Source organism: Sturnira hondurensis, unplaced genomic scaffold (genome assembly GCF_014824575.4).
Source record: "Sturnira hondurensis isolate 20B ecotype Veracruz unplaced genomic scaffold, ASM1482457v3 Scaffold0012012, whole genome shotgun sequence".
Lineage (NCBI taxonomy): Eukaryota > Metazoa > Chordata > Mammalia > Chiroptera > Phyllostomidae > Sturnira > Sturnira hondurensis.
In genome coordinates this window covers 1,438,327-1,463,747 of record NW_028084643.1, presented here as the reverse complement: position 1 = coordinate 1,463,747, position 25,421 = coordinate 1,438,327, and the positions used below count along the sequence as shown (strand labels likewise).

Sequence of the window (25,421 nt, the reverse complement as noted above, 5' to 3'; positions counted from 1 at the left end):
AAGTCTCCAGAAATAATTCTGGATCCTGTCCGCTCTACCAACCTTGGGACTTGGAGAGGGTGGTCAGTTCATGCGAAAAGGTTGGGTTGCTTGATCCTATGTTGTTCTCTGCAAAAATGTCCACCTGGTAAGCAGTTTGGGGCTCTAGGCCCTTGAGCTGATACCGGGTGATAGTGACATTTTTGATCTTCACATCGATGTGCTGGTCTTCATCCTTGCCCTGAACCTTGTAACGAATGATAATAGAAGAAATAGAATAGCCGTCCAAGATGGTCCAAGAAATCACGGCTGAAGAGTCTGTGATGTTGGAAATCTTGATGTTTTCAGGTTGAGGAGGGAGAACTAGAAATTTAAAAAAAGCATCATAACAGTATTTCACTTAAGATATACTACCATCTCTTGGATTATTATGCTTTTGAGAGATAATTAATGTCAACTCACAAACTGAGAATGGCTAAGAGGTGTTTTCTCAGATGGCAATTTCAAACAATTGGTAGTGGATTGTATTCAGACTTGATGGTGTAACATGAGATGGGAAAATAACACATGTAAAACATATCCATCATCCTTACACTAAATTAAGGCCTTAAAATTTCTGTTACTCCAGAAACCTATATTATACTATTCTTGATTCAAGGGAGAATAGAAAGATTAAAAGAGCGGGCATTTATATAGGGCCTGCCACATAGTAACTTATTTTATCTTCATAAGATTCCTATCATAAGTATTGAGGCCCAGAGAGGTTATGTGACTTGGCCAAGGTCACACAGCTATCAGGTAGAAGGAATAGGATTCAATTCCCGGCAATTTGATGCCTGAGTCTGTAATGTAGCCACTGTCCCATATGGCCTATCCTTGCCTGTAATGCATTTTGGGAGCAGTAGAAAGTCACTGTTAAGCATTTTGTAAACAAACTGCTATAAGGATTTGGGGGAAAGAGAGAGAATATGCCATTAGGGTCATAGGTAGGATGAGGGAGAGATAGCTCGAGGTTTTCCAGATAGGAAGCTGTCATGCACAGAATCACTCCTGCACCCCGACTCTAACTCTTTCAAACAAAGCACACAGGCCCAAGAAACCTTTGGAACTCTATAAAGCCTACAGCTCTTTGAGTCAGGGAAAGAATGACTCCAAGGTCTTGCCCTTGATACTGACTGTACCTTTCATGTGTGACATTGCTTACAAGGTGCTTCCGTATGCAGGCTCTCCCTTGAGGCCCATAATCACACAGGCAGGTAGGTAACCGATGCTGAGGTTTTAATTATTCCAACTTCAGGGGTGAGAAAACTGAGACTTCACAATATAAGGGACCTGTACTAGTCCCAGGAAGCAAGTAATAGACTCAGGCCATTTTACTTCATATAAAAGTTATAGCTTATAAGCAAATTAGAACCTTCAAGAAATGTCTTAATGAATATTCTTTGTATTTTGTATCCTCAGAGATTTTTCTATGTTCTAAATTTCCCCTTTCCATATCAAACTTCTTATGGTAACCGTGGCAATCTGAGAATCAGGTAGTAGATTTTGAGCTACCAAATCTGATTGTTATTTTTCATGTTTAAGAGATGGTAACATCCAGAATCACAACTAATTAATTAGCAATATGTCTTAAGTTCCTTTGCATCAAGTACCAAGATTTTTGTATATATTTGCAAAAAAATATGAAATCACCTTTCTTCCCACAAGGGATTACAGAGTATTGGGAACATTTCATATAAACAAAACCTCAGTTTCATAAACCAGTGGTATTCTAAGGCTGTTGTCAAAAGAAGCAGTGCCTGACAAACACTGGCCAGAAGAATAATTAATATAGTTTTGGTACCAATTAAAAATCATGAATTTGTCCCGGCTGCTACAGCTCAGTGGATTGAATGCCAGCCTGAGAACCAAAGAGTCTCTGGTTTGATTCCCAGTCAGGGCACATGCCTGGGTTGTTGGCCAGGTCCCCTTCCCTTCACCTCTCTACAAGTAAATATATAAAATCTTTTCAAACATCATAAATGTGCACATACCAGTTTATCTATTTGATGCCTGATAGTCTTGGTCTCGCTTAATGGACTCATTCAGATTCAGTGAGTCTGAGCCCAATAATCTACGTTTCAGCAGATTCCCCAGATGAGTCTAAAGTAGATTCTAAAATACTTTAGGACAAATACCACATGATTTCACTTATATGTGAAATCTAAAGAACAAAATAAATGAACAAACAAAACAGAAACAGAATCATAGATGAATAAATAAATGGTTGCCAGATTGGGGGGCACGGTTTGGGCAGCTGGGTGAAAAAATTGAAGGGACTAAGAAATACAAATCAGTAGTTACAGAATAGTCACAAGGATGCAAAGTACAACATTGGAAATACAATCAATAATATGTATATAACTATGTGTAGTGTCAGGTGGGTACTAGACTTATTAGGGGAATCACTTCATAAATTATATAAATGTCTAACTGCTATTCAATACACCTGAACCTAATATGAAATAGTATTTAATGTTAACTGTAATTGAAAAATAGGAATAATATAAAATAGAACACTTCGGGAAATGATATTTAGATTATAAACAACTCAGAACATTTGTGGAAGAAAATTCTCCAATCACCAAAGTTGCTTTGAAGCAGTTGGTTGCCCACCCAAAGAGACAAATGAGTGGCACCATTTAGCAAAAGTAAATAAAACAGAACTGAAATGTTGGTCAGAATCCAAACCCCATGAATTACTAGCTATATAACTTTGGCCAAGTTACTTACCCTCCTCTGTGTCTCAGGTTCCCTATCTGTCAAACGTGACAATTTCTATCCTAATTTCCTCATAAAGTCACTGTAAGTGTCCAATGAGCCATATACAGATGCAGGAACACGTTACACACCTTTATTACTTTACACAGGTTTGCTGCCATGTGCCAAATCGAATTCATTTCACTCCTTGCACTTGGTCCACATAGAATTGCTGGGCTGGGTACCAAGGTAAACTTTAAACTAGGAGCATTACTTTGACTTCTGAACAACATAGCATATTAACAAATATGTCAGTTCAGACTGAAATGTTCTCATCCACATCCTCCTCGCCCTAATTTCCTGGCCCTGTAGGGACTAGATCATACCTCACCAATCTCAGCATTTCTACCACCACCACCAATATAATCCCCACCCCCCATCGAATTCCATGCCAGGCAAGTCCTTGTGATTACTTGCTAGTTTTTATTTAATTCTATAATTATGGTAATTATGGTGTGATTTGATAGTATATAATCCTTGTGAGTGCAAAATTTATAAAGAATAGTAAATGTATATCTAAGAACTATGAAAAGGAAAATAATGATTCACCCTACAATAATAAAAATATTTAATAAATCTAAAGTAATTTAAACAGGTTGGAAATTGTACAGTAACACACAGGTCAGTGGAGGAAAACAGAGTGCTTAGAAATTAATGCAAAAGCAATATGAGAACATGGCATAAGATACAGAAAGTATCACAAGTCTCTAGAGAGACTATTTGATATATGGCATTTGGGGCCATTGGCTTGCCCTATGTGAATAAATAAAACTGACATTTAAAAAAATTAAAATACTTACACTATACACCAAAATAACATGCCTATATCCTTAATACCTATACATGCAAAAGCCAAAAGACTACCACTACTAGAAAAACATAGAGAATATATTTATGTTCTTGGGGTAGGGAATAATTTCAAAGCCCCAAAAGTACAAACCACAAAGGCAGATTTGACAGGTCTGATTACATGTAAACTGTGCATAAGGTTAAAAAAAAACCACCACAAACCAGTTGAAAATAAAGAGATGAGGAAAATGTATTTGCAATATACATAACAAGATTACTATCCAAATTATATAAAGAATTTTAACAAATCAGTAAAAGAAGACAAGGAAGCCAAGGGCAAAGAATATCAGCAAATACAGGGTCCAGGAGAAGTAAGGTCTGCTTGAGTGTGGCTGGTAGAGTAATAATATGGTTGTAATAATTATAGTTTTAATTTGAACATTTCACCTAAAGTGTCATATGGTGTGCTTGAGTGTGACATTATTATGTCACAGAATTGCATACTTATGATTTTGTAATAAAAAGGGATGCTACTTGTGCTAGACCCTATATATCAAACAAGAGGAAATCTAAATAACCTCAAAAAAGTCCCCAAAATGCTGAAGAAGAGATGCTTACCCTTGTTAGTTATTAAAAAAAGCAAACATTGAAATTAACGGTAAGGCAAAGTTTTCTTACTTTTGAGCTTAACAAAAGTAAAAAGTTCTGACAATATCAAGCAATATCAAGATAGTGAAAGAGCAGAGATGGATATAGTGAAAAGGGCGTGCTCACACACTCCTGGGATGCAGCACACACTGAAGAGACACTTTAGAGGGATACAGCCAATGGCTCCTCTTCTGCACCTGCTCCCTAGAAAGCTCCCACACCCATGCACAAGGGCACGTGTATAAGGACTGTCACTGAAGTTTTGTTTGTGATAGTAAAAAAAAAAGAAAATCCAAATGTCTAGCTAAAAGAAAAGGGATAAAAAAAGATGATATAATGCAAACAATTATGCAAAAGTTAAAGAAGCATATGCCAGATCTAAGAAAATTAAAATACTGCCAGATAAAAATAATAATGTTTATTCAAAAAAGCAAGATAAAGAATAATATGTATGCATATTTACACTTATATATGAGTACAGTATATTAAAATGATACAACATTGAATGGAAAAATACTTAATAAACTCATAATTTTGGTTGTCTCTGGGGAGAGAATAAATTACAGTAGGAATGGTGGTCAAAGGAGATTTTGGTATATCTATCTTGTGTTATTATTTCCATAAATCAACAAAAAAGCTGAAACAAAATATGACAAAATATTAGCAGTTGTTAATTCTGAGTTATAGGAATGTATTTGTTGTATTATTCTCTGCACTGCTCTGTAACTTTTAAATTTCACAGTATTTAAAAAAATGATAAAGAATCCCTAAACACTGACCAAACATCACTAATAGAAGAAGAGAGTGGCTGGAGAAACACTGAACTGGGTGCCAACCCCGTTCCTGTGGAAGTGGAGACCCAGATGCAGAAGAGAGCCACAGACTCAGGGGTGGCAAGGGACCACACTCGTCCTGAATGAGGTAAGCAGTTGCTAGTGTGGCCAGGACATGGATGACCTTTTTAAGGTCTTGACGTGCACGGACACAGCTCTAAAGCTGTGAGTTAAAATAGAACTCTCTGCTTAATGACAAAAAAACAAAACAACACAAACCCACCATTAATTACTACAAAGAAACCCTAGAAGTTCCAAGTATTGAATAATTTTAAATGACCAATCTGAAATTAAGAAAAGCCTAATTTACAGAATAGTTTAAAAGAAAGGCATGATATTACTCTCAAATATATACTGTAGCTCCAAAAATTGTCTAAGACTATTTTTCAAGCAATGTTACTTGGCTTTTAAGTTAAGAAAGACCCATCTATAATTAATTGACATCTGTGTGCATATAGATACATGATAATCCTGAAAACTGTCATATAACAGATTAAATGAGCCATATATAACCTTATTCTTGTTATTAATTTATTGAATAAATCACTCCATACCAAATAAAGGTAAATTTAGCACAGTCCCGCCAGAATTATTATGAACCCATTTACACAGAGCTTTCTTATATGTTGCAGGCACTGATTAGCCTCCACTCACCAGGAAACACTTTTGATGATGTCTAAGAAACAGCCTGGAAGTGATGGTAGCTAAGTCCAAACAACAGTAGTTGAAAGTCACTCAGGAGAGACTGGGACAGCAAGAGTCACTTACTGTCACTAAGCGTCCAAGCGGTGAGGTCTTCACTCCATTCCCCCTGGGCCTTGGTATTGACTCTGGCTCGAACTACATACTGCTCCCTGGGGTGTAAATTGTTAAGTAGCACTGATGTCAAGTTGCCTGGCACTTTAACATTCTGCTGATCACTTTTCACTTGCACAGATCTCCGCTCAACTTCAACATAAAAGTCATCTTCTGAGCTTGGGAATATTGGTTGCCAGGTCAAATTTAGAGTGGTCTGACTTTTGGGTAGAAGACTGAGACCTCTCGGAGGAGGGAGACCTGGGGGAAACCAGGAAGATCATTATTTGTATACAGGGTTAATGAAGGTAACAAGCAGCCCCAAAGTGCGGCTCCACAGAATAACCTTGGCTCCTAGCGTGATACATGATTTCACAAGCTATTGAATAAACGTAAGCTAGCAGCCACTTACTACCCAATAGTAAACCTTGAAAATTATTCTAGTATGTAATTTGGATAATTGTAAGACAGGAATACACCCCTTTGGAGGATAATTTGGGAATAGTTTTCAAGAGCCCCCCAAATTATGCATAATTTGGCCCTCTAATCTGACTACTAATGATTTGCCCTAAAGAAATAATCCAAAGGAAGAGAAAACATATGTGCATGGAGGTGTTCTTTATAACATTATTTATAATGGCAAAATATTGGGAGAAACCGAAGTGCTCAAAGTAGGAAAATGCTTTAATAGATTATGAAGTAGCCATGCAATGGATTAAAATAGATGATTGGAAAAAGTATGAAAACCCAATAAAAATATTTATAATACATGAGAAAAAAACTTTCATTGCAATTTGGTAAAAGTAATGTCTACAATTTGTGAAAGATAGGAAGGAAGCTGATAAAAATGAAAACAATGGATTTGCCAAGTTTATGGGTTTGTAGGTGAGTGTTTGTGTTACCATTTTGGGCAACACATTTTAAAGCAATTTTGAGATTACTTCCCCTAAACAGGGAAAATTTCAGACATGACAACAGTGGTGGCAGCAGGGCCAGTCCCAGCCCTGCTCTGACCACAGGAGGGTACGGGCTCCCAGTGCTGTAACAGAATGGAAACAATGTGGGCTTTGAAATCAGAGAGCATGCCACTTTAGCCTCGTGACCTTGGGAAAACTCACAACTTCTCCAAGTTCACATGTAACACAAAATGAAAATACCCATCTTCCAGATTCAGGAGAAATAAATGAGGTAATGGATATAAAATAAATTTAGAATGTGTTGCATATTCTATTATCATGACCTCCCTCTCTCTCTCTCTTCTTCCCTTCCTAAAATATTTTACCTTGTGTCAGTGGACAGAAGAGGAATTTGTGTGTTTTCAGTTAATTATAGTAAATTGATTTTTAAATTCCAGATATAAAGCATTTTCAAAACATAGACTAGAGCTCTGGCTGGATGACTCAGTTGGTTGGAGCATCATCCCATACACCAAAGGACTGTGGGTTCAATGACCAGTCGGGGCACATACCTCAGCTGTGGGTTCAATCCCCAGTTAGGGGGCATATAGAAGGCAACTGATAGATGTTTCTCTCTCACATCTGTCTCTCTTTCTCTATCAATAAGCATATCCTCAGGTTAGTATTAACAAAAAAGAAAAAAGAAAAAAGATAGAGCTCTTCTAACCCACGCATTCTCGGTGGGGACATTATTGCCCTTAAGCTAGTAAAGTTGGTTCTTAGGGTGTGAGATATTTTTAGGCATTACAGTGATTTATGAAGGGCCACAATATACTATAAACAGATTTGCAGTATTAAAATTCATGGCAGGAGAGACATTGGGAGAAAACAGCCATTTCTCCTAAGGACAAAAATACCTAAAATCTCCTGGGTATGGGGGGGCAATACTTTAAAAATAAAAATAGCCCTGGCTGGTGTAGCTCAGTGGATTGAACGCGGGCCTGTGAACCAGAGGATCGTGGTTCGATTCCCAGTCAGGGCACATGCATGGGTTGCAGGCCGGTTCCCTGCAGGCCCACTCCCAGCAGGGGATGCACAAAAGGCAACCATACATTGATGTTTCTCTCCCTCCCTCCTTCCCCTCTAAAGATAAATAAATAAATAAATAAATAAATAAATAAAATCTTTTAAAAAATAATAAAAATAAAAATAGAAAGATTGAGAAACATTGCTCCAACTATTGGTTGGAACTGAGAGGAAGGGTCTGTCTCCATGCACGGGGAGACTGACACTCCAGCTCTGGCTTCTATTAGACTAGGGAGGGCCATTTTCTGCCGTAAATGGCCTAAAAACTAGAAATACTTGTCAAGTATAGAGTTTCTTTATCAGGCACAAAGAAATGGTGCCTTTGGACTCCCAGGTAGAAACAATAATTGGAGAAACAAAAAAATATTAAATCTGAGTATCCAGGGTGGTAATGCATCAAATACATCACCATGGGCAAGTTATTAATCACTCTGGGATGCTAAACATTTTCTATTCTACTGATTTTCAATCTACACAATAAGGAAGATGCTAATTCTTATCCTTTAAAGTAATATGAATTGAATATATGTGAACTTGAAACTACAAAGCACTGACCAGGATAGTAACAAACAATTGTACACAGTAAACACTGGAAGAGAGAACTTGACAAGAGATCATTCCAGTGTCTCAGAGAACATTTGGGTAGCAGATCGCTGGAGCCCCAGTTAGCACCAAGAAAACTTCACAAATTTAAGGGCTCTTCAGTGAACCCAACCGAAGACCACTAGATAGTGACTAACACTGATTAACCAAGAAATACTGCTACATGAATTACTTAGATTGTGTGGGCCCAGGACCACCATCATTGGCAAACTTTTTTAGAAATGCAAATTCTTGAGCTCCACTCCCTATCCCAAGCCTACGGAACCAAAGCTCTGGGGTGGGGCTCAGAAATGTTTTAACAAGCTCTCCAGCTGATTCTGATGCACACAGATGTTTGAGAACCAGTGATTTAGGAACATGGAGGTGCATATGATAAGAAATAGCTTAAGGAGATGAAAGTGGCCCCCTATAGAAAACAGGACTAGGAGGTGCAGGGGAGGGGCAGGGGTCTGCTGTTGCTTAGATATAAGCCTTTCATTCTATTTGATGTTTTAACTATGTGCATGAATTTCTTTGAAAAATTAAAAATTATTTTTAAAAACAAATAAACTGGGATTTCTGAAGCATATATGTGGCAAGAACCTGGCCTGGGCCCTTAAGATGGAAACAGGAAACTGTTGGTAAAATTTAGCAGCCAAGGGTCAGCACAGTCGCTACTAAGTAAATCCCAACTCCTAAGGGAGGCCCCTGCCTTCCTGAAGGCTCATCTGCTTCCTTCTCTGTCCTCCTGGACTGCCGCAGACCCCTCCCCCAGGGAGATAGAGTATCGCACAGCCCAAATAAAGGATCGATTTGGCTCCAAGTTGCTACCCTTCCTGTCACTTTCCCACCCATTCAAAAGTGAACTCCTTCCACCTCCATCCCCACCCACCCACTCACCCACCACCACCCTTCCTGGTCTTCCTTCCTCTTTCCCCTTCCTCCCCCTCCCACCCAGCTCGTGAATAAATGCTGTTTGCTTCAACTGACCGATGGAAGCTGTTGTGAACCGTCTCACGGGTCCAGGATGCCCTTCCCCACCCTCTCCACGCCGGACCAGCTGCACGCAGAGCTCGTATTCTGTTCGAGGTTCCAAGTAGTTGAGTGTAACAATCTCATTTGTCACTGAGGAGAGGGAAAGTCCAGGAAACTTAGGTTGGCACTCTTTTACAAATTCTCTAAACTGGAATGTCGTTATTGGGATGTGAACTAATGTTCGGTTTTTAAAAATACAATGTCTTGGTGAAACAGAGAGGCAATTCCATTGTCAGGGACTCACCATTCCTAATTTAAGGAAAATAAGGCTGCTTAAAGGAAATTAAAGGACAGGTTACACTGTGTACACTGACTATTCCTGTGTGGATTACTTGATCATGTCTGCTCTAGTCTTTTCATTTGTAGAATAAATCACACAAACATTCGACTCTCTGGAACACCAATCTGATTAAAGAGGGGGGAAAATCTCCATTTAGAACAACATAAAATAATTTAATTTCTACTGTTTTCAAGTACATACAGTGATTGCAAGCAAGCTATCGAGAGGAGAAAGCTCTGAGGGTTTGCTTATGATGAAAGAATAATGCATCTGTACTGGTTCTATCACTACAAGGGAAGGCATCTGCAGTACTTGAAGAGAGCCCATTAACAAATGGTACATGCTGCTTTTCTCCTTAGCAATGGGCTTCAGCCAGCCTCTTTCTCCACAGATCCTGCAAAGGTAGATTTTTTCCTCACCGTATGATACATTCCTGGTGACTAAGAACAAAATGGGCTGTTTCAGAATCACTAAAACACCATTTTGTGGATGTCTGCTTGTAAAAAGAGGCTATGAATTATTACCAACACATTTATTTAAAAGTTGGTTTTGAATAAGACCTAGTTATAGATGCTGGAAGCAGCAGTCCCATCCACCAGCCTTAAGTTGCTGGGATTTTTAATTTCAGCTGAGTCCACAATAGCATGTGAAGAGCTCAGTAATAATACTGTGACTTAATTCAACATACGCAGATCAGCAAGTATTATTACACCCCAAACCCTCCTTTTCTTTTCCTATTCTATAACTCCCTTACGCATCTCTACACAGTGGGCAGACAGCCTTTTCCCGAAGCTAACACGCATGGTGACAGTGAAGCACCGGCGGAGGGATGTGGGTTGCCTACAAACATGGTATCGCAGGTCTTGGTACAGATGGCACAATTCACTGTTGAGATAATGCTCAGTTTTCTTTCTTAAAGTGGTGATTTTACATCATCATGCAATAAATAGAACTTTAATTTGGGTTTCAAAATAAATTTGACAAATGTATTAAACTTTTTTCATGAAACTTTGACATTACATTTTGTGGAACTATTTTTTCCTTTCAGGAAGTGGAGGCAGGAGCATGCACTCTGCCCACACTCGTCACCCCCCGCCCCCAACTCCAGGCCAGTCTGCCACAACCTAAACTTTTCAGGCCCAAGTTCCTCTCAAAATCTTGTGGGTTTCGAGCCTGCAGGACAGGGTGAGTGTAATGTGCAAAAGAACAAACAACTCAATACAGCAGCAACAATTACCCTCAAATTTGAGCAGATTGGGTCTCTTTGTTTTTCCAGTAGCCACTGGAATTTCCTGTTATCATATTTATGGCACAAACACATATCTTTAACCATGACCAATCAAAGTATGGTAATTGAAAATGGGGCCAGAGAGCCAGAGAATCCTGAAAAAGAACTATTGGTATACAGAGCCGGGCCTTAATTGGTATACAAATAACACCTTCTTGAGTGAGGTTGGTAGGGTAATAATATGGGTGTAATAATTTATAATTTTAATTTGAACATTTCACCTATAATTTCATATGATGTGCTTGAGTGTGATATTGTTATGTTACAGAATTACATGCTTATGATTTTGTAATAAAAATAGGGGCATTATTTGTGCTGGACGCCTGTAGATAGTAACTCCTGAAGCAGTCTGTTCTGTGTTCCATAGCACACCCCCACCTTCAGAAATTGGCCTCAGAACTCAGAGGGTCCTATCACACTCTACCTTTAATACTCTGAAATGAAATCCTCTGCTATAGCCACTAGCACAAGGTAGAGGACTGAGGCAAAGAGAAGGAGTTCTATATTTGGGGGGGGGGGATTTTTTTTCCTGCTGCCACAACCCCAACTATAGCCTTTTCTGTCCAAACCTTACCTTGAATGTGCTGCCAAGCCTCATAATGATTGACAGGTTTGTAGAGAAGCTTCTTGGATTTGATTGGTCCATCCCCAAAGTAAGGCTCAGAGCTGATGTTGATGACAGCAAAGTTATGTCCAGTTTGAATCACATTTGGGGCATTCAAGGGCTTTGGGAGAACTAAACAAAATTTCAGCAATCAGATTAGTTATACGATTTAGGGTTTTCCATTGTTGTTAGGTGCCTTTATATTTCCAGCAGCCTCCTCTTAGAGCTCTCAGCTCAGATTCAATGTAGTCACCTGCTCAGTGATCTACCCACTTAGCTCTTGCCTCTCCAACCATGTCCACAGTCAAAGTGCTTTCTTAAAATATGAGCAATCCCATGCTCGGGGCCTTTCAATAGATTTCCATTACATTTAGAATAAAATATAAAATTTGTATCCTGACCTGCCAAGCATTTCACAAGTGAGTCCCTGCCTCCCCTCCAGCCTCCTCTTCCTCACTCAACTGAACAACCTTCAATTCATCCAACTAACAATGCACCAGACTCTTGTTTGCATCATATTTTTGAAGATGTTGTTCTACAGGAAAGAGATGCTTCACCTCCCACTATTCTCGTGTTAACTCTTCCCTATCATTCAACTCTTACGCCAATGTAACTTCTTCACGAGGGCTATCCTAGAACCTCCCTTAGGTTTTTTTTAATATTTTATTTATTTATCTTTAGAGGGAAAGGGAAGGAGATAGGGAGAGAAATACCAATGTATGGTTGCCTCTCGTGTGTCCCCTGCTGGGAACTGGCCTGCAACCCAGGCATGTGCCCTGACTGGGAATCGAACCACGATACTCTGGTTCGCAGGCCTGCACTCAATCCACTGAGCTACACCAGCCAGGGCCTCCCTTAGGTTTTTATAGAACTTATACTTCTGCTTCACTGTAATTATCAGAATTTATTATTCTTTTGTGACTTAGTATGATTATTTGATATTTGTCTTCCCACTAGACTATGTATTTATTCTCTTTCTCTTTTGGGGGGTGGTCGTGAGGAAGCTGAAAACAATGCAAAATCATCTTACAGTTCTGAAAGTCAGAAGTCAGACATGGGTCTCCCTGGGATAATATCAAGCAGTTAGAGGGGCTGTGTTTTTTTCTGAAGGCTCTACGGGAGAATCTGTTTCTGTGTTCTTTCTGACTTCTAGGAACTACCTGCATTCCTTCACTCATGGTCCCTTCCTTTACATTCAAAGACAACAAGCTATATTTTTCTGACCCTTCTTCCATTGTAACGTATCTTTCTGACTAGAGCCAAGGAAGGTTCTTTGCTTTTAAGAACTCGTGTGATTGGAGTGGATCCCACCGGATAACCAAGGGTAATCTCCCCATCTCAAAGTATGTTCTCAGTGGGGAAAATAGCACCCATCAAGGAGGTGAAAATTGGTTTTTCGGGGAATAAAAAATGGTTATCTAGTATAATGGTTTGTGGCCTTCCAAAGAGCCATAGTACATAAACAGATATACAGTGTGTCTGTGATGTTAACATTTTATGGTGACAGAAATAGAGTCTTGGAGTAAAGTTTCTAAGAGGGCTCCTAAATGGATAATGATGAAGAGTTTATAAAAACACTGCCATAGACTCTAAACTCCATTAGGGCAAAGACCATGTAGGTTTGTTCACCAGGTGCTGACTAATTGTTTGCCAACTGAGTTTACAGTTAGCTGAAGTTCTATTAACCTGCCTTCTGAGAAATGCATAATTGTTCTTTTCTTTCTTCCACAAAAATGTGCATTTTATAGTATAGACCATTTCAGATTGCAGGGCACATTACAATGTTCAATAACTTTACCACACTGTCTTAATGTTTTAACTCACCATCCATAAAAATGACTGTCAACTCTATGCTCAATAGCATCTTCTCAGGGAAGCGTGACTACCTCATTTAGAATTGGCCACCCCACCAGCCCTGCCCAGCACTCTGTACCCTCATTTCTGCTTTATCCTTCTCCATGGCCCTTAGCATCTTAGCAAACCAGTCATTTTACTTATTTATTTGTTCACTGTTTATATCTATCCATGGGAATGAAGCTCCATGATGGAAGAGCTTTTTTTTTCTTCCTCATATTGTGCATTGCTCTATTCCTAAGCCTAGAACATAATAGTCCTTTAGTAAGGTCTATTGACTGACTCAATAAAGACTGAGGAGTAAGCTGCCCAAGGTCAGGATAATAAATCCAGTAAGAAGCCAAATCGAGCAGTCTGCCCTAATTGGAGCCCAACTGTGCCAGTGTTAAGACAGGTAAGTCTCTCTATATGGTTGGTTGTGTGGGGAAGGTGCCTGCTGAACTGAGTGAGGCTCGTATCGCAGGGGCTCGGCCTGTGCCCCACCTTGGGCCACCTTGCCCTGGCTGGTTATAGCTCAGTGGATTGAGCATGGGCTTGTGAATCAAAGGGTCGCTGGTTCCATTCCCAGTCAGGGCACATGCCTGGGTTGCAGACCAGATCCCCAGTTTGGGGCATGCGAGAGGCAACCACACACTGATGTTTCTCTCCCTCTCTTTCTCCTTCCCTTCCCCTCTCTAAAAAAATAAATAATTAAAATCTTTAAAAAAAAGAGATAGGTAAGTCTGGATACACATTTTCTTAGATCAGTTTCTGAAGAGAGCACTCTGAAAAAAGGGAGTAAATTCATTCATTAAGCCATGCTTTCCTTGTATGATCACATAGGAACAACTGTTGAGTTTAAATCATCAAAATGCATATTTTGTTATAGTCCTTGGTGCCAGTCTCTTATAAAAGAGATAATCCGATAAAGGTAAAAAGATTGCCCCCAAAGTTTCCTCTTAGTAATTTATCATTTTGTTTTTTCTCTTTTAAACATTCTTATAGATATACACATATTGTAAAGCACAAAAATTTAGGTGTATTTAGCTCGAGGGATCTTACCTATATACACTCCAATGTAACCACTAACCAGAATGAGATAGAGGACATTTCCAGCCCCACTCACTCCAAAAACACTAAGCACCATGCATCCTTTCCCAGGCAATAGAGAACTACTTTCCTGACTTTTGTTACTATAGATTCGTCTTGCCTGTTCTTTAACTTTATATAAATGGAGTCACAAAGCATGTACTTTCTTTCGTTCATTATTATGTACCAGGAATCGATTCTTTTTAAATTTCTGTTTAGTTTTCGACTGTATGATGTTATGGCTGAATTGCATTCTCCTCCGAATTCAAATGTTGAGGTCTTAAACTCCCTAGTACCTCAGATGTAACTGCATTTAGAGATTGGGTCTTTAGGGAGGTCACTAAGTTAAAATGAGGTCATTAGAGCAGTTCCCTAATCCAACAGGACTCTTGTCCTCATAACAAGATTAAATTAGGATATATACATGTACAAAGGGAAGGCTGTGTGAAGATGGAAGGAGAAGACCCACAACAAGCCTAAGAGAGAGGTCTTAGAAGAAATCAACTTTGTCAACACCTTCATCTTGGAATTCCAGGCTCCAGAACCATAGTTTCTGTTGTTTTAGGCACCAGTCTGCCATATTTTGTTACAGCAGCCCTGACAAGCAATACATATAAATGTACCACAGGGTATTTATCCCTTCTATTGCTGATGGACAGTGGGGTTAATTTCAGTTTGGGGCTATTACGAATAAAACTGTTCTGAATATTCTCGAAGATGTCCATTTTGAACACATTTTTTTTGTGTGAGCATACACCATGGAGTAAAATTGCTAGGTGATAGGGTATGGGTATGATTAGCTTTAGTATATATTGCCAATTTCCCAAAGTCATTGTACAAATTTGTACTCTGGTAATAAAGCCTAATATCTATTTTTTAATACTATGGTTAAAGACACTAATTAATTTATCTAATGGCTATTTCCACTTCATGAATGTCAATCAATATGACAACTAAGAGGCATCAGTGACTTAGAGCTGTAGATGCATCTGTGCACTGACACCATTTGCTGTGTCTTTCATTAAAAATATAGAAAGTAGAGTTCTCCTGAATCTCATCAACATGGTTTGGGTTTTTAAATCATTATTACTTATGTTCCGTGGATAACAAATATTCCCAAATCTTTAAAAATAATATAATTTGCTTTGTCTGTATGTTGTTTCCTAAAAATTATTTTGATAATATGAATATTCTGAATAAAACAAATCTGGGATTTTTCTAGTAATCCAAAGAATATTGAGGATTCTGAGATGATTCACATGGATTTCCAGGGCATAGAATCCAAATCTACCAAGTTCTATTTATGTTATTATTGTGATTGAACTTAAAAAAGATTAAATTCTAGGTATTTATATTAATTTCATTTATAGAAATGACCTCTTGGTTCTCCCAAAGATTCCTAACCAAGTAATAAAGTGGGTCAAATAGAAATCAACCTTGGTCATTTTGCTTCCTCATCTGTAATACAAGAAACTCAGAAAGCAAAATGATGCAGGATTTGGAGTCAGGAGACCCAGATCCACAATTAAGATTTGTTGCTTACCAGATATACTACCTTAAACAATTTAACTAAACCTTCTGAACCTGTTTCCTGACTAGTAAAGTGGGGACAACAATATCTATTGCATAAGTTTCTTACAAAGTTTAAATAAGACGAAGTTTGTGAGGTAGTTAGCTCACTGCCTTTCCAAGAACATATACCAAGAACTTTTAGGTGCCTTTGTCTAAGTATTCATAAGTAACTTCCAAATTTAAAATTCCTTGTTGTATCTATGTATACCAGCCAAGCTCACTTGGATTCATCTTCACTTTGTTTCTTCTCTTCAAGCTGCAAATTCATATATACCCACATAGGTTAATTTGAATCTTGAAAAACAAATTTGTAGCAGGATAGATACAATACTGAATATGTAAAAAAAATTGTGTTAGTTATATAGGATAGCCTAGGTATCCTAAGTGAGTAATCCTCAAAAATTTCCCAAGTTATTCTCTACAATAATGAATTGGAAGTCACAATAATGATGAAACATTTTATGAAATATAAATACAACCCAGCATTTTGTATGAGGCACAATTGTAAAAAGTGTTTTATATACCTAATCTTCACAATAACCCTGAGAGGTAGATAACTAAGCTTCATTTACAAATAAAGGCTCAGATGGGTTAAATTCATGTGCCTAGGGCCACACACATTACTAGCTATGAGGGACAAAAATCAAACCCGGGGCTATGTAACTCCAGAGGTCACGTACTTAATCCTTCCTTTACATTTTCATGCACATAAAAAAATTTAAAGGCTTAGTATCTTGGAAAATATCCAAAAGACATTTTAGTGGTCAGATAACGTTTTTATCTAGAAGCAGCACCCAGCAATGCATAAACTAGGCTCACGAAGGATACAAGCTCTTCCTCTGGAAAAATCGAGCTTACCTTTGACTGAAATGTTGAAAGGCTTTTCTACCATCCCGGCCACAGTGTTCACACTGCAGACCCAAACTCCTGAGTCAGGGGGGAGGATCCGGTGGATGGTGAAGGTGGCCACTGACAGATGACCCGTATGGTTAAAGTCTTTTGGCTGGAAAGGTCAAAAACAAAAAAATAAAAGCTTCTAGGGAGGTGTAAACACAAAAGTTCATAACACTGACCCCATCTAATTGTTTAATAAGAAGTTTTCTAGGAGAGATTAAGAAGTTCAATGCAATGCTTGTATAATCATTGGCTTATTTCCAAAGCTATTGTAGTAGCCCTGAAAGTTTATATTGGGCTGACGCCCTCACAGATCCTGTGTTGTATTTGTGCATTTGGGATTATCGGGTAAATAGTTACGAGCAAGAAGTCTAATTCCTTTTAAACTGCTTCTGGCAACATTTGGTCCTTTCTGGTCTAACACAGAGATGGCTGAGTGAGAGGATGAAATGGCTTCCTAGAGTGTCTGAGGGGCTGCCAAGCATGGTGTTATGGAAAAAGCCAGGGCTCTGAAGACACATAGACCTGAGTTCACACACCAGTTCTATCGCTTGTGACCAATTCCTTAGTTACTTAACTTCACCATGAAGCATGCACTTCTACAAAAAGGGGAAAGGTAATGTTAAGTAAGAAGATGGATACAGAATGGGTGGCTCTCACTAGATGGTAGCTGTTGCTTCCATTAACTCTTGGAAAGACCAACAAGATTTTGGAAGCTATCAATTGGCTTCTACTACCTAATGGGCTTTTTGTGTGGAATCAGAAACATCTGATATGGAGAATTGGTAAAGGCAAGTTTTACATTCATATATATCCTGCCCCCAACAGGTCGCTTGTATCTGCCTTCCTGCCAAGTTGATTTTCAGCCATCTTTAAGAGACATACAACTGCTTCAAACTCTTTAGATAAGAAAATACACTAACTTCCTGAAAATCATTTGTGAAACAGAGAAATTTGGGATAGTGGGAGAGAGAAAAGGGAAATGCATTGGAAACTAGCTGAGTCATTTCCAACAAAGAAGAGAGCTGTTATAGTGCCTTAACCAGTGGTGAGCACCAGCAATGAGGGCAAAATGAAGGGGTAGGGAGACCCAAGGAATGCATGAATTCAGACCTATGGGATTTGGTGGATCATGGTTTTTGAACTGCAGATGTGGGAATAGGTCTATCTAGAGTCAAGCTAGCAACATCCTAGTCAAGGAGGATGCAAGCTTTGAGTGGAATCTGGCCTTAAGCACAGTAATTACTGCACTGAAAGTTTCTAGTGGTATCAGGAGGGCAGATTAAGAATAAGTCTTACATAAAGCACTGTCCCGTCTGGCTTCACCAGGGTCATTTCTTCATTAGCAGGTAGTGGCCAGCCAGACGCTTTGCAGACGGGGTTAAATTTACCACTGTTTACTTCTATGTCATCTGGCAAATCCTCTATCTTTGGGGTTATCCGTGGCATGCCTGAATGAAGAAAACAGCACTGTGAAATCTAATCTTTAACACAGCAGCAATAGTAATAACAAAACTAGCTACCATTTAGCAGATCACGCCTGGGAAAAAGCTTTCCAAATATGATCTTGCTTTATTATCACATAAGAAACTTGTGAGGTAGGTCCCATTGTGACCTCCATTTTATAGATGATGAGAGGCAGGCTCAGAGCCCAGGTTCAAGTTCAGATCTTTATGAATCCAGAGTCCACACGGTTTACCATAACACTGTGCTACATAATCATCAAGGCCACATCTCCCCTGCCCTTACTTATCAGCCTCTTCCTTGTTTTTTAAAAGAATTTTCACAAGAACAAAAGGAAAAACAAAACTAGTTCTTCCATTCAGTAAACAACACTGTGATATTGCTGATCAACAAAATGATCGTTGGTTTTGATATATGATAGATGCCTCATTGATTGGGAAGTCTGCAAATGATTAATAATAGTCAGATTTATATCCAAGAAGTAAAGTGGCATGTAACTCCCCCAAATTGATTTATAGTCAACAGCGAAATCAAAAATGTTGCTTCTAATATTGAAAGAAGAAAAAATACCTGTGTTTGCAACAAGGATATCAGAATATGTAACTATTTTATTCTGAACTATAGCGTCTTCAAGAACCTTGGACCACTGTAACAAAAGGTGAGACATGGTTGAAAACAGTCCAGCACATCCTTCGCTAGGAGATGGAGGTGCCCCAAGAACATGTGCTCCATATCAGTGGTGAGGACAAGGTGGGGTCACGAGAAACACATCAGTAGTGATGTTTTATATTGATATCCTATTTCTCAGGCCTTGAATGAAACAGGTAAAGTGTGTGGAGCAAGAGAGAAAAGGATCTATGACTACAAAGGTATGTCCTTGAGATATCTGCAAATTTGGGGAGATTGTGATTAGAAAATTGATCAGCCTTGGCCAGTGTGGCACACTTGGACGGAGCCATGACCTATATGCTAAAAGGTCATGTGTTTGATTTCCAGTCAGGGCACATGCCTGGGTAGTGGGCTTCATCCCCCACCTTGGGTCACACACAAGAGGCAACCGATCAACATTTCTCTCTCACATCCATGTTTCTCTCCCTCTATTTCTCTCTCTTCTTCTTTCTCTAAAATCAACAAGCATGTCCTTGGGTGAGGATAAAAAATTATCAAATTTTTCAACTTAAGTAGTCATTCATGTAGCAATTTTAAAAAGTACTTGGTGCTCTTAAGCAATTTCTTTCCTTCACTGTCCCCTTGCATTTTCTGCAGCTGGATGGAGGAGGAGGTGATGTGCAGGTGGAGCATAGAGTGGTGTTAATTAGGGAAAGGGGACTGCTCTCTGGAAGGTCAGGTGCTGCATCTAGGTCTGAGATTTCTCACATTTTTTGCAACATCAGCCTTAGAACAGAAAGGAAGGAGTAAAATACAAAAGGCAAATCCTAAAGCTTGTTAGTTGTCCATTTTCAATCGAGTCCTCTGGTAGCCCCAAAGCATTTCCTTCCCTTCCTAGACCCTCCCAGGTTCCTGCCCTGTAACGAAGTCCAAACACTGGGAAAAGAAGAGAAAGTATAAAACTAACAAGCTAAACCCTTTGAAAAAACAAGTATTGGTATTTCCCCTTATAAATGTTTTCATTTTAAAAACTTAGAGAGTAAAGGCTACATATGTCTTAGATTTCACTGGGTGTGTGTTTCTTTCTATAACATTTCTATTCATTTGATTGAAAAAGTGATATATGTATATTATTTTTAAAGTTTGAAAATATACTTCTTTTAATTAAAAAAATATATATTCTGGGGCGGGGAATAGCAAACTTTTTCTATAAAGGGCTAGATAGTGTTTTTAACTGCATGCTACAAGTTCTCTGCAATAACTATTAAACTTGTGTAAAAGCAGCCACACATGATTGTAAACAAAAGGGTGTGGCTGTGTTTCAATAAAATTTTCTTTACAACAGATGGTGTAAAGAAATAAAAAGGAATGAAGTACTGGTATATGCTACAACATAGATAAACCTCAAAAACAGCATGATAAGTGAAAAAAGCCAGCCACAAAAGACCACATATTGAGTGATCTCGTTTACAGTAAATGAACTGTCAAGAATAAGCAAATTTGTACAGACAGAAATTAAATTTATAGTTACCAGGGGCTGGAAGGAAGGAAGAATTGTGATTACTGCTAACAGGTACAAGATTTCTTTGGGCAATGGATTCACAACTCCATAAATATACTAAAACTCACTGAACTCTACATTTTAAAGAAATAAACTCTGAGGCATAACAATGATATCTCAATAAGGATGTTAAAAAATAACGGAGCAGCTATGGTCTGTGGGTCAGTATTTGCTGACCTCTGCTCTGTGGTAATTTACGAACTAGAATTATTTAACATTTCATTTTGAGAGTAATTTTTTCTATTTTTATACCTTTCTTTTAAAAAATATCTTTTGTCTAAACCCATCCAAAGTAGTTTTTTCCTGTTGCACATATCTAGGAAAAAGGCAAGTCCTAGAGAAGAGAGCCAAAGAGGTAGGCAGGGGTCTCAGCTGGCCAGTTGTCACTTAATGTGCTACAAAGAGCATATGATTTACCTATAGTGGAAAAGGAAATGAGATCCAGTATAAGGGTCCACAGAAAAGAATCAGAAAGCTGTCCTTTAGGACTTGAGATATAGTCTTTACAGCTTCTGGATGGAAACAGAAGAAGTTTGAGAATCTTGGGCTACTGGGGGAAGAATGATACCATCAAATCTTGGTTCAGACGTGCTGAACATGGTCCTGACTACAGTGTTACCTTGCTTTACCTTCTTTCTCACACTGGAGCCCTTGGCGTCCTGGAGAACAGAGGCATCCTTGGAACCGATCACAGATCTCCCCATTGGTGCACCTGCATCTGAGCTTACAGTCTGGCCCATAATACCCAGGCTGGCATGCTGTAAACAAAGATATCAAAAACCAGTGCTGAAAAAGGAGAAGGGAGAAAACTCGGGCTCTAAGTGGGTAGTCTCATTTTTCTCTCCAATCAACCTCACTGCTTCATTTAAAGTAGTATGTGATTTATTAGCATTGTTTATCTGAATCACTAGGGATTTAAAAGGTTGGGAAATTCTCCTTCTAGGAGAGTTGAATAAGCTCTTACCAGGTCAACCTTCTTATAAATGACAACTATATTTTAAAAAACTACCTGAAAGCACTGAAGAGTGGGGGTGGGACCAGGCAGATTCTAAACAGGAGCTGAAATTTGAAAGCTGGGAATACCATGCTTCCCATTTTCTCAGTTTTTAGTCTAATGGTTGGGCAAAATTGATATCAAGTAGGAAAGCTAAACTCCAAAGAAAACCTGTAGTTTACTGACCTAAAGAACCAAAAGATGGAGTCCTGGCAACCACAGCCATTGGAGAGTGAGAGGGAAAACCTAGAATTGGAAAGACAGAGAGCGGAACTCCCAAACTGTGGTCTGGTCCCTGAACCACACATGCTAAGTGCAGATTTCAGGAAGCTCAGCTAAGGATAAAAGAACTGAACTGAGTTTGAACTGATGCCTAAGAGTCAGAGTATTCAGTTTGAGTCCTACCAAGTTGATTGCTTGCTAAAACAACAAAACAAAATCAACATTCATATCATACTTCATAGTCTCCACAATGTAGTCATTATGTCTCCACATAGTCATTCACAATATCCAAGATACAATTCCAAATTACTCAACATAAGAAGAAAAGAAAATAAGCAAAAAACAACCAACCTTGATGATCCAGATGTTAGAAAAGGTAGACAAAAATTTTAAAGCAATTATAATAACTATGCTCAGTGAGATAAAAGAAAATATGCTCACAACAAATAAAACAATGAGAAATAGAGAAATAGAAGCTATAAAAAATAAAAAGAGGATCCAAGACAGCATTGGACTAGGTGGAAACAACCTCTTCTCAGGAGCAAATTGGAATTACAACTAAAATATTGAATAACCAACCTGAACAACCAACTTAAGACTAGTTAAATAGAAGTTTTATAACCAGGATTTATAGAAGAAGACATTGAGACTGGGAGGAAGGGTGGGACATAAAAAGGGTGTCCTTGTTCCCATGGGTGGTAGCTGATATCCAGAGGGGTATTTCAGCTGCAAAGCTTCCCTCTAAGGAATGAGGGGTCTCAACACCATGCCAGAATCCTCAGCCCAAAGCACTAAAACTGGGAAGAGGTGCCTGCATAACATCTGTCTGTGAAAATCAGTGGGGATTCTGTCCGCCAAGGAGAGACAAGAGAGTGCCAAAGACACATGCACACCCCAAAAGGGTCAATGCACAAAATTTCATTTGAAGTCCCTGACCCTGGGCTCCAGCAGAGCAGACTGGAGTCATGTAAGGAGAGACAGGTTTGTGGCTTTGAAGAGAAAGCTGAGGGTACAGATGTCAGGACCTCTGTGTCAAGTAACTCTCCCACACTGTAGACGTCATCTTTCTTAGGTGGAGCACTCACCTCCTTATGGCATCCACCTAGGGGAATGCAAAGGTCCCACATTCGGCTCCCTGTTCCACACTGTGGATCTCATCCCCTGTGAAGGATACAGCTGCCAGGTAGAGGTCTGGGCAGACTCCGTGGGTGTGAATGACTGAGGAATGTGGCTTTGGGGGAGGGTCATTCCCATCACTTTCCTGTGAACTTGACTGGCACCACCTCTTCATGAGAGATCCTCTAGCCCCATCCTTTGGGCTCCAAGTGGCCCCACCCTTTCAACTCCAGGTAGCCCCTGCCCTGCTGAGGTCTGGGCAGAATCCAGGACAGACTGAATTGTGTGGCTCAGGGGTGCGAGTAACTTCTCCCACCTTCCCCCAAGCCTGATTGGCACCATCCCCTCACAGAAGATCCACTAGCCCCATCTTTCTGATTTTGAGCAATCCCATCCTGTTGAACGCAGGCTCCTGGCAGAATCTTGAGCAGCCTGAGTTGTGTGGCTAGAGGACAAAGGTCATATTTCCCTTGCATGCGGTGCAGAGCCTCCCCCTCATGCAGCCAAATCTTGGTCTGTCTAGACTTGATAAACTTTGCTGACATACTTGGATGATTCCCTGAGATCTCGCTGCACCACAAAGGTCTGCGGGCACCCAGTGGGTGACAGCTAGACTTGGCATACCCTGGGATATTTGCTGGGTGACCTCAGACTCAGGACTGTCACTGAGCTTAAACCTATATCAATCAGGTGATCATTACTCGCTTCTACCTGGTGACTCACTGAGAACCAACCACATGCAACTTGACTTCTGCCAGAGTCTCTTTCAGTGACTGAGCCTATCAGCCAGCCAGCAGGCAGAGGCAAGTGGAGGTGAATCTTAGGGTGCCTTGGGACTTTTGCTGACCTGCCTCTAGACACAGTGCTGGAAAAAGCCAGCACTGATGCACAACTGGGTCCTTCCTAAGAATACCTGGGACCAGCAGAAACAGATCAGGAAACTGTAGATCACTTTGTAGTTCCAAACAGGTTGCCCAAAGCAGGCAGCATCAGACATTGGTCTGTACCAGCATCCCTCCCAAGAGGCCCCAGAGCCAATACTTGCAGTGGCCAGCTTCAGACAACATCAGAACAAGATCTAATTTGCTTCATAAGCAGCATAATAAAAAGGAGATCTTCATAGGCACCAGATCCTGCTGAGGCAAATTCTGCTTCATGTGGTCAATACCTACACAGCAGTTCATACACTGTGGTTAAGGTTAATCCTCACAGTCAGCCACCTTGAGGATCAACTCTACAGAGAAATGGGCCAAGAGCAAACAAGACTCAATTACAACAGGAGGGCTCACATAACCCACACGAGGGACATTCCTGGAGATTCAGAACAGGTGAATAAGGAGACTGCACCACTAGGTGCCACAGGACATTTAATACATAAGACCACTGACAAAAACCAGGAGTGATAGCAGAGCTAACAAACACATAGAAACAAGCACAAAGGTGCAGCCAAAATGGAAAGACAAAAATGCCCGAAATGAAAAAAGAGGAGAAATCTTCAGAAAAAGAGTTAAATGAAATGGAGGCAAGCAATTTACCAGATAAAGATTTTTAAAAATGGTTATAAGGATGCTCAAAAAACTTAGTGAGCACTTTAACAAAGAAATATCAAGCCCTGGCTGGCGTAGCTCAGTGGATTGAGCGCGGGCCTGCGAACCAGACGATCGCGGTTCTATTCCCAGTCAGGGCACATGCCTGGGTTGCAAACTGGTTCCTTGCAGGCTAACTACCAGCAGGGGATGAACAAAAGGCAACCATACATTGATGTTTCTCTCCCTCTCTCCTTCCCCTCTAAAAATAAATAAATAAATAAAATCTTAAAAAAAAAAAAAGAAATATCAAGCATAAAAAGAACACAAAAACCATACACAAAAACCATAAAAACCATTAAGAAATGAAGAATACAATATCTGAAATGAAGAATATGCTAGAAGGAATGAACAGTAGGGTAGATGAAGCATAAGATCAAATCAATGATTTGGAAAACAAGGTAGCAGAAAATACCCAATCAGTGCAGAAAAAAAAAATTAAGGAACCTTTGCAACAACATAAAGTGTAACAAATTTTACATTATAGGGGTACCGGAAAGGAGAGGGAGAGCAAAGGATAGAGAACCTGTTTGAAGAAATAATGACTGAAATGTTTCCTACCTGGTAAAGGAAAAAGACACACAAGATTGGAAAACACACAGAATCCCAAACAGGATGAACCCAAAGAGGCCCAAGCCAAGACACAACATCATTAAAACTGCAAAGTTTAAGGACAAAGAGAGAACCTTAACAGCAGCAATAGAAAGACAGTTACCTATAAGGGAGCTCCAATAAGACTATCAGCTGATTTCTCAGCAGGAACACCTCATACCAGATGATGTTAGCATGAAATATTCAAAGTGATGAGAAGCCAGGACCCAAAAGCAAGATTACTTACCCAGCAAGGCTATCATTTAAAATTAAAAG

General features: G+C 39.5%; 1 protein-coding gene across 3 annotated transcripts in view; it reads right to left on the bottom strand.

Annotated features, from left to right (window-relative positions):
- TEK (TEK receptor tyrosine kinase) overlaps window positions 1-25,421 on the bottom strand; it is a 107,364-nt gene that overhangs the window by 19,272 nt on the left and 62,671 nt on the right. For 2 of the 3 annotated variants that reach the window (XM_037060623.1, XM_037060622.1), the window contains exons 7-13: window positions 21,266-21,394; window positions 18,302-18,453; window positions 16,967-17,111; window positions 11,585-11,746; window positions 9,398-9,532; window positions 5,817-6,104; window positions 43-342 (exon numbers count right to left, since the gene is read on the bottom strand). In XM_037060623.1, coding sequence (XP_036916518.1) covers window positions 43-342; window positions 5,817-6,104; window positions 9,398-9,532; window positions 11,585-11,746; window positions 16,967-17,111; window positions 18,302-18,453; window positions 21,266-21,394 — 1,311 coding nt within the window. The remainder of the gene's footprint in view (window positions 1-42; window positions 343-5,816; window positions 6,105-9,397; window positions 9,533-11,584; window positions 11,747-16,966; window positions 17,112-18,301; window positions 18,454-21,265; window positions 21,395-25,421) is intronic. The other variant, XM_037060624.1, reaches the window with a different exon arrangement.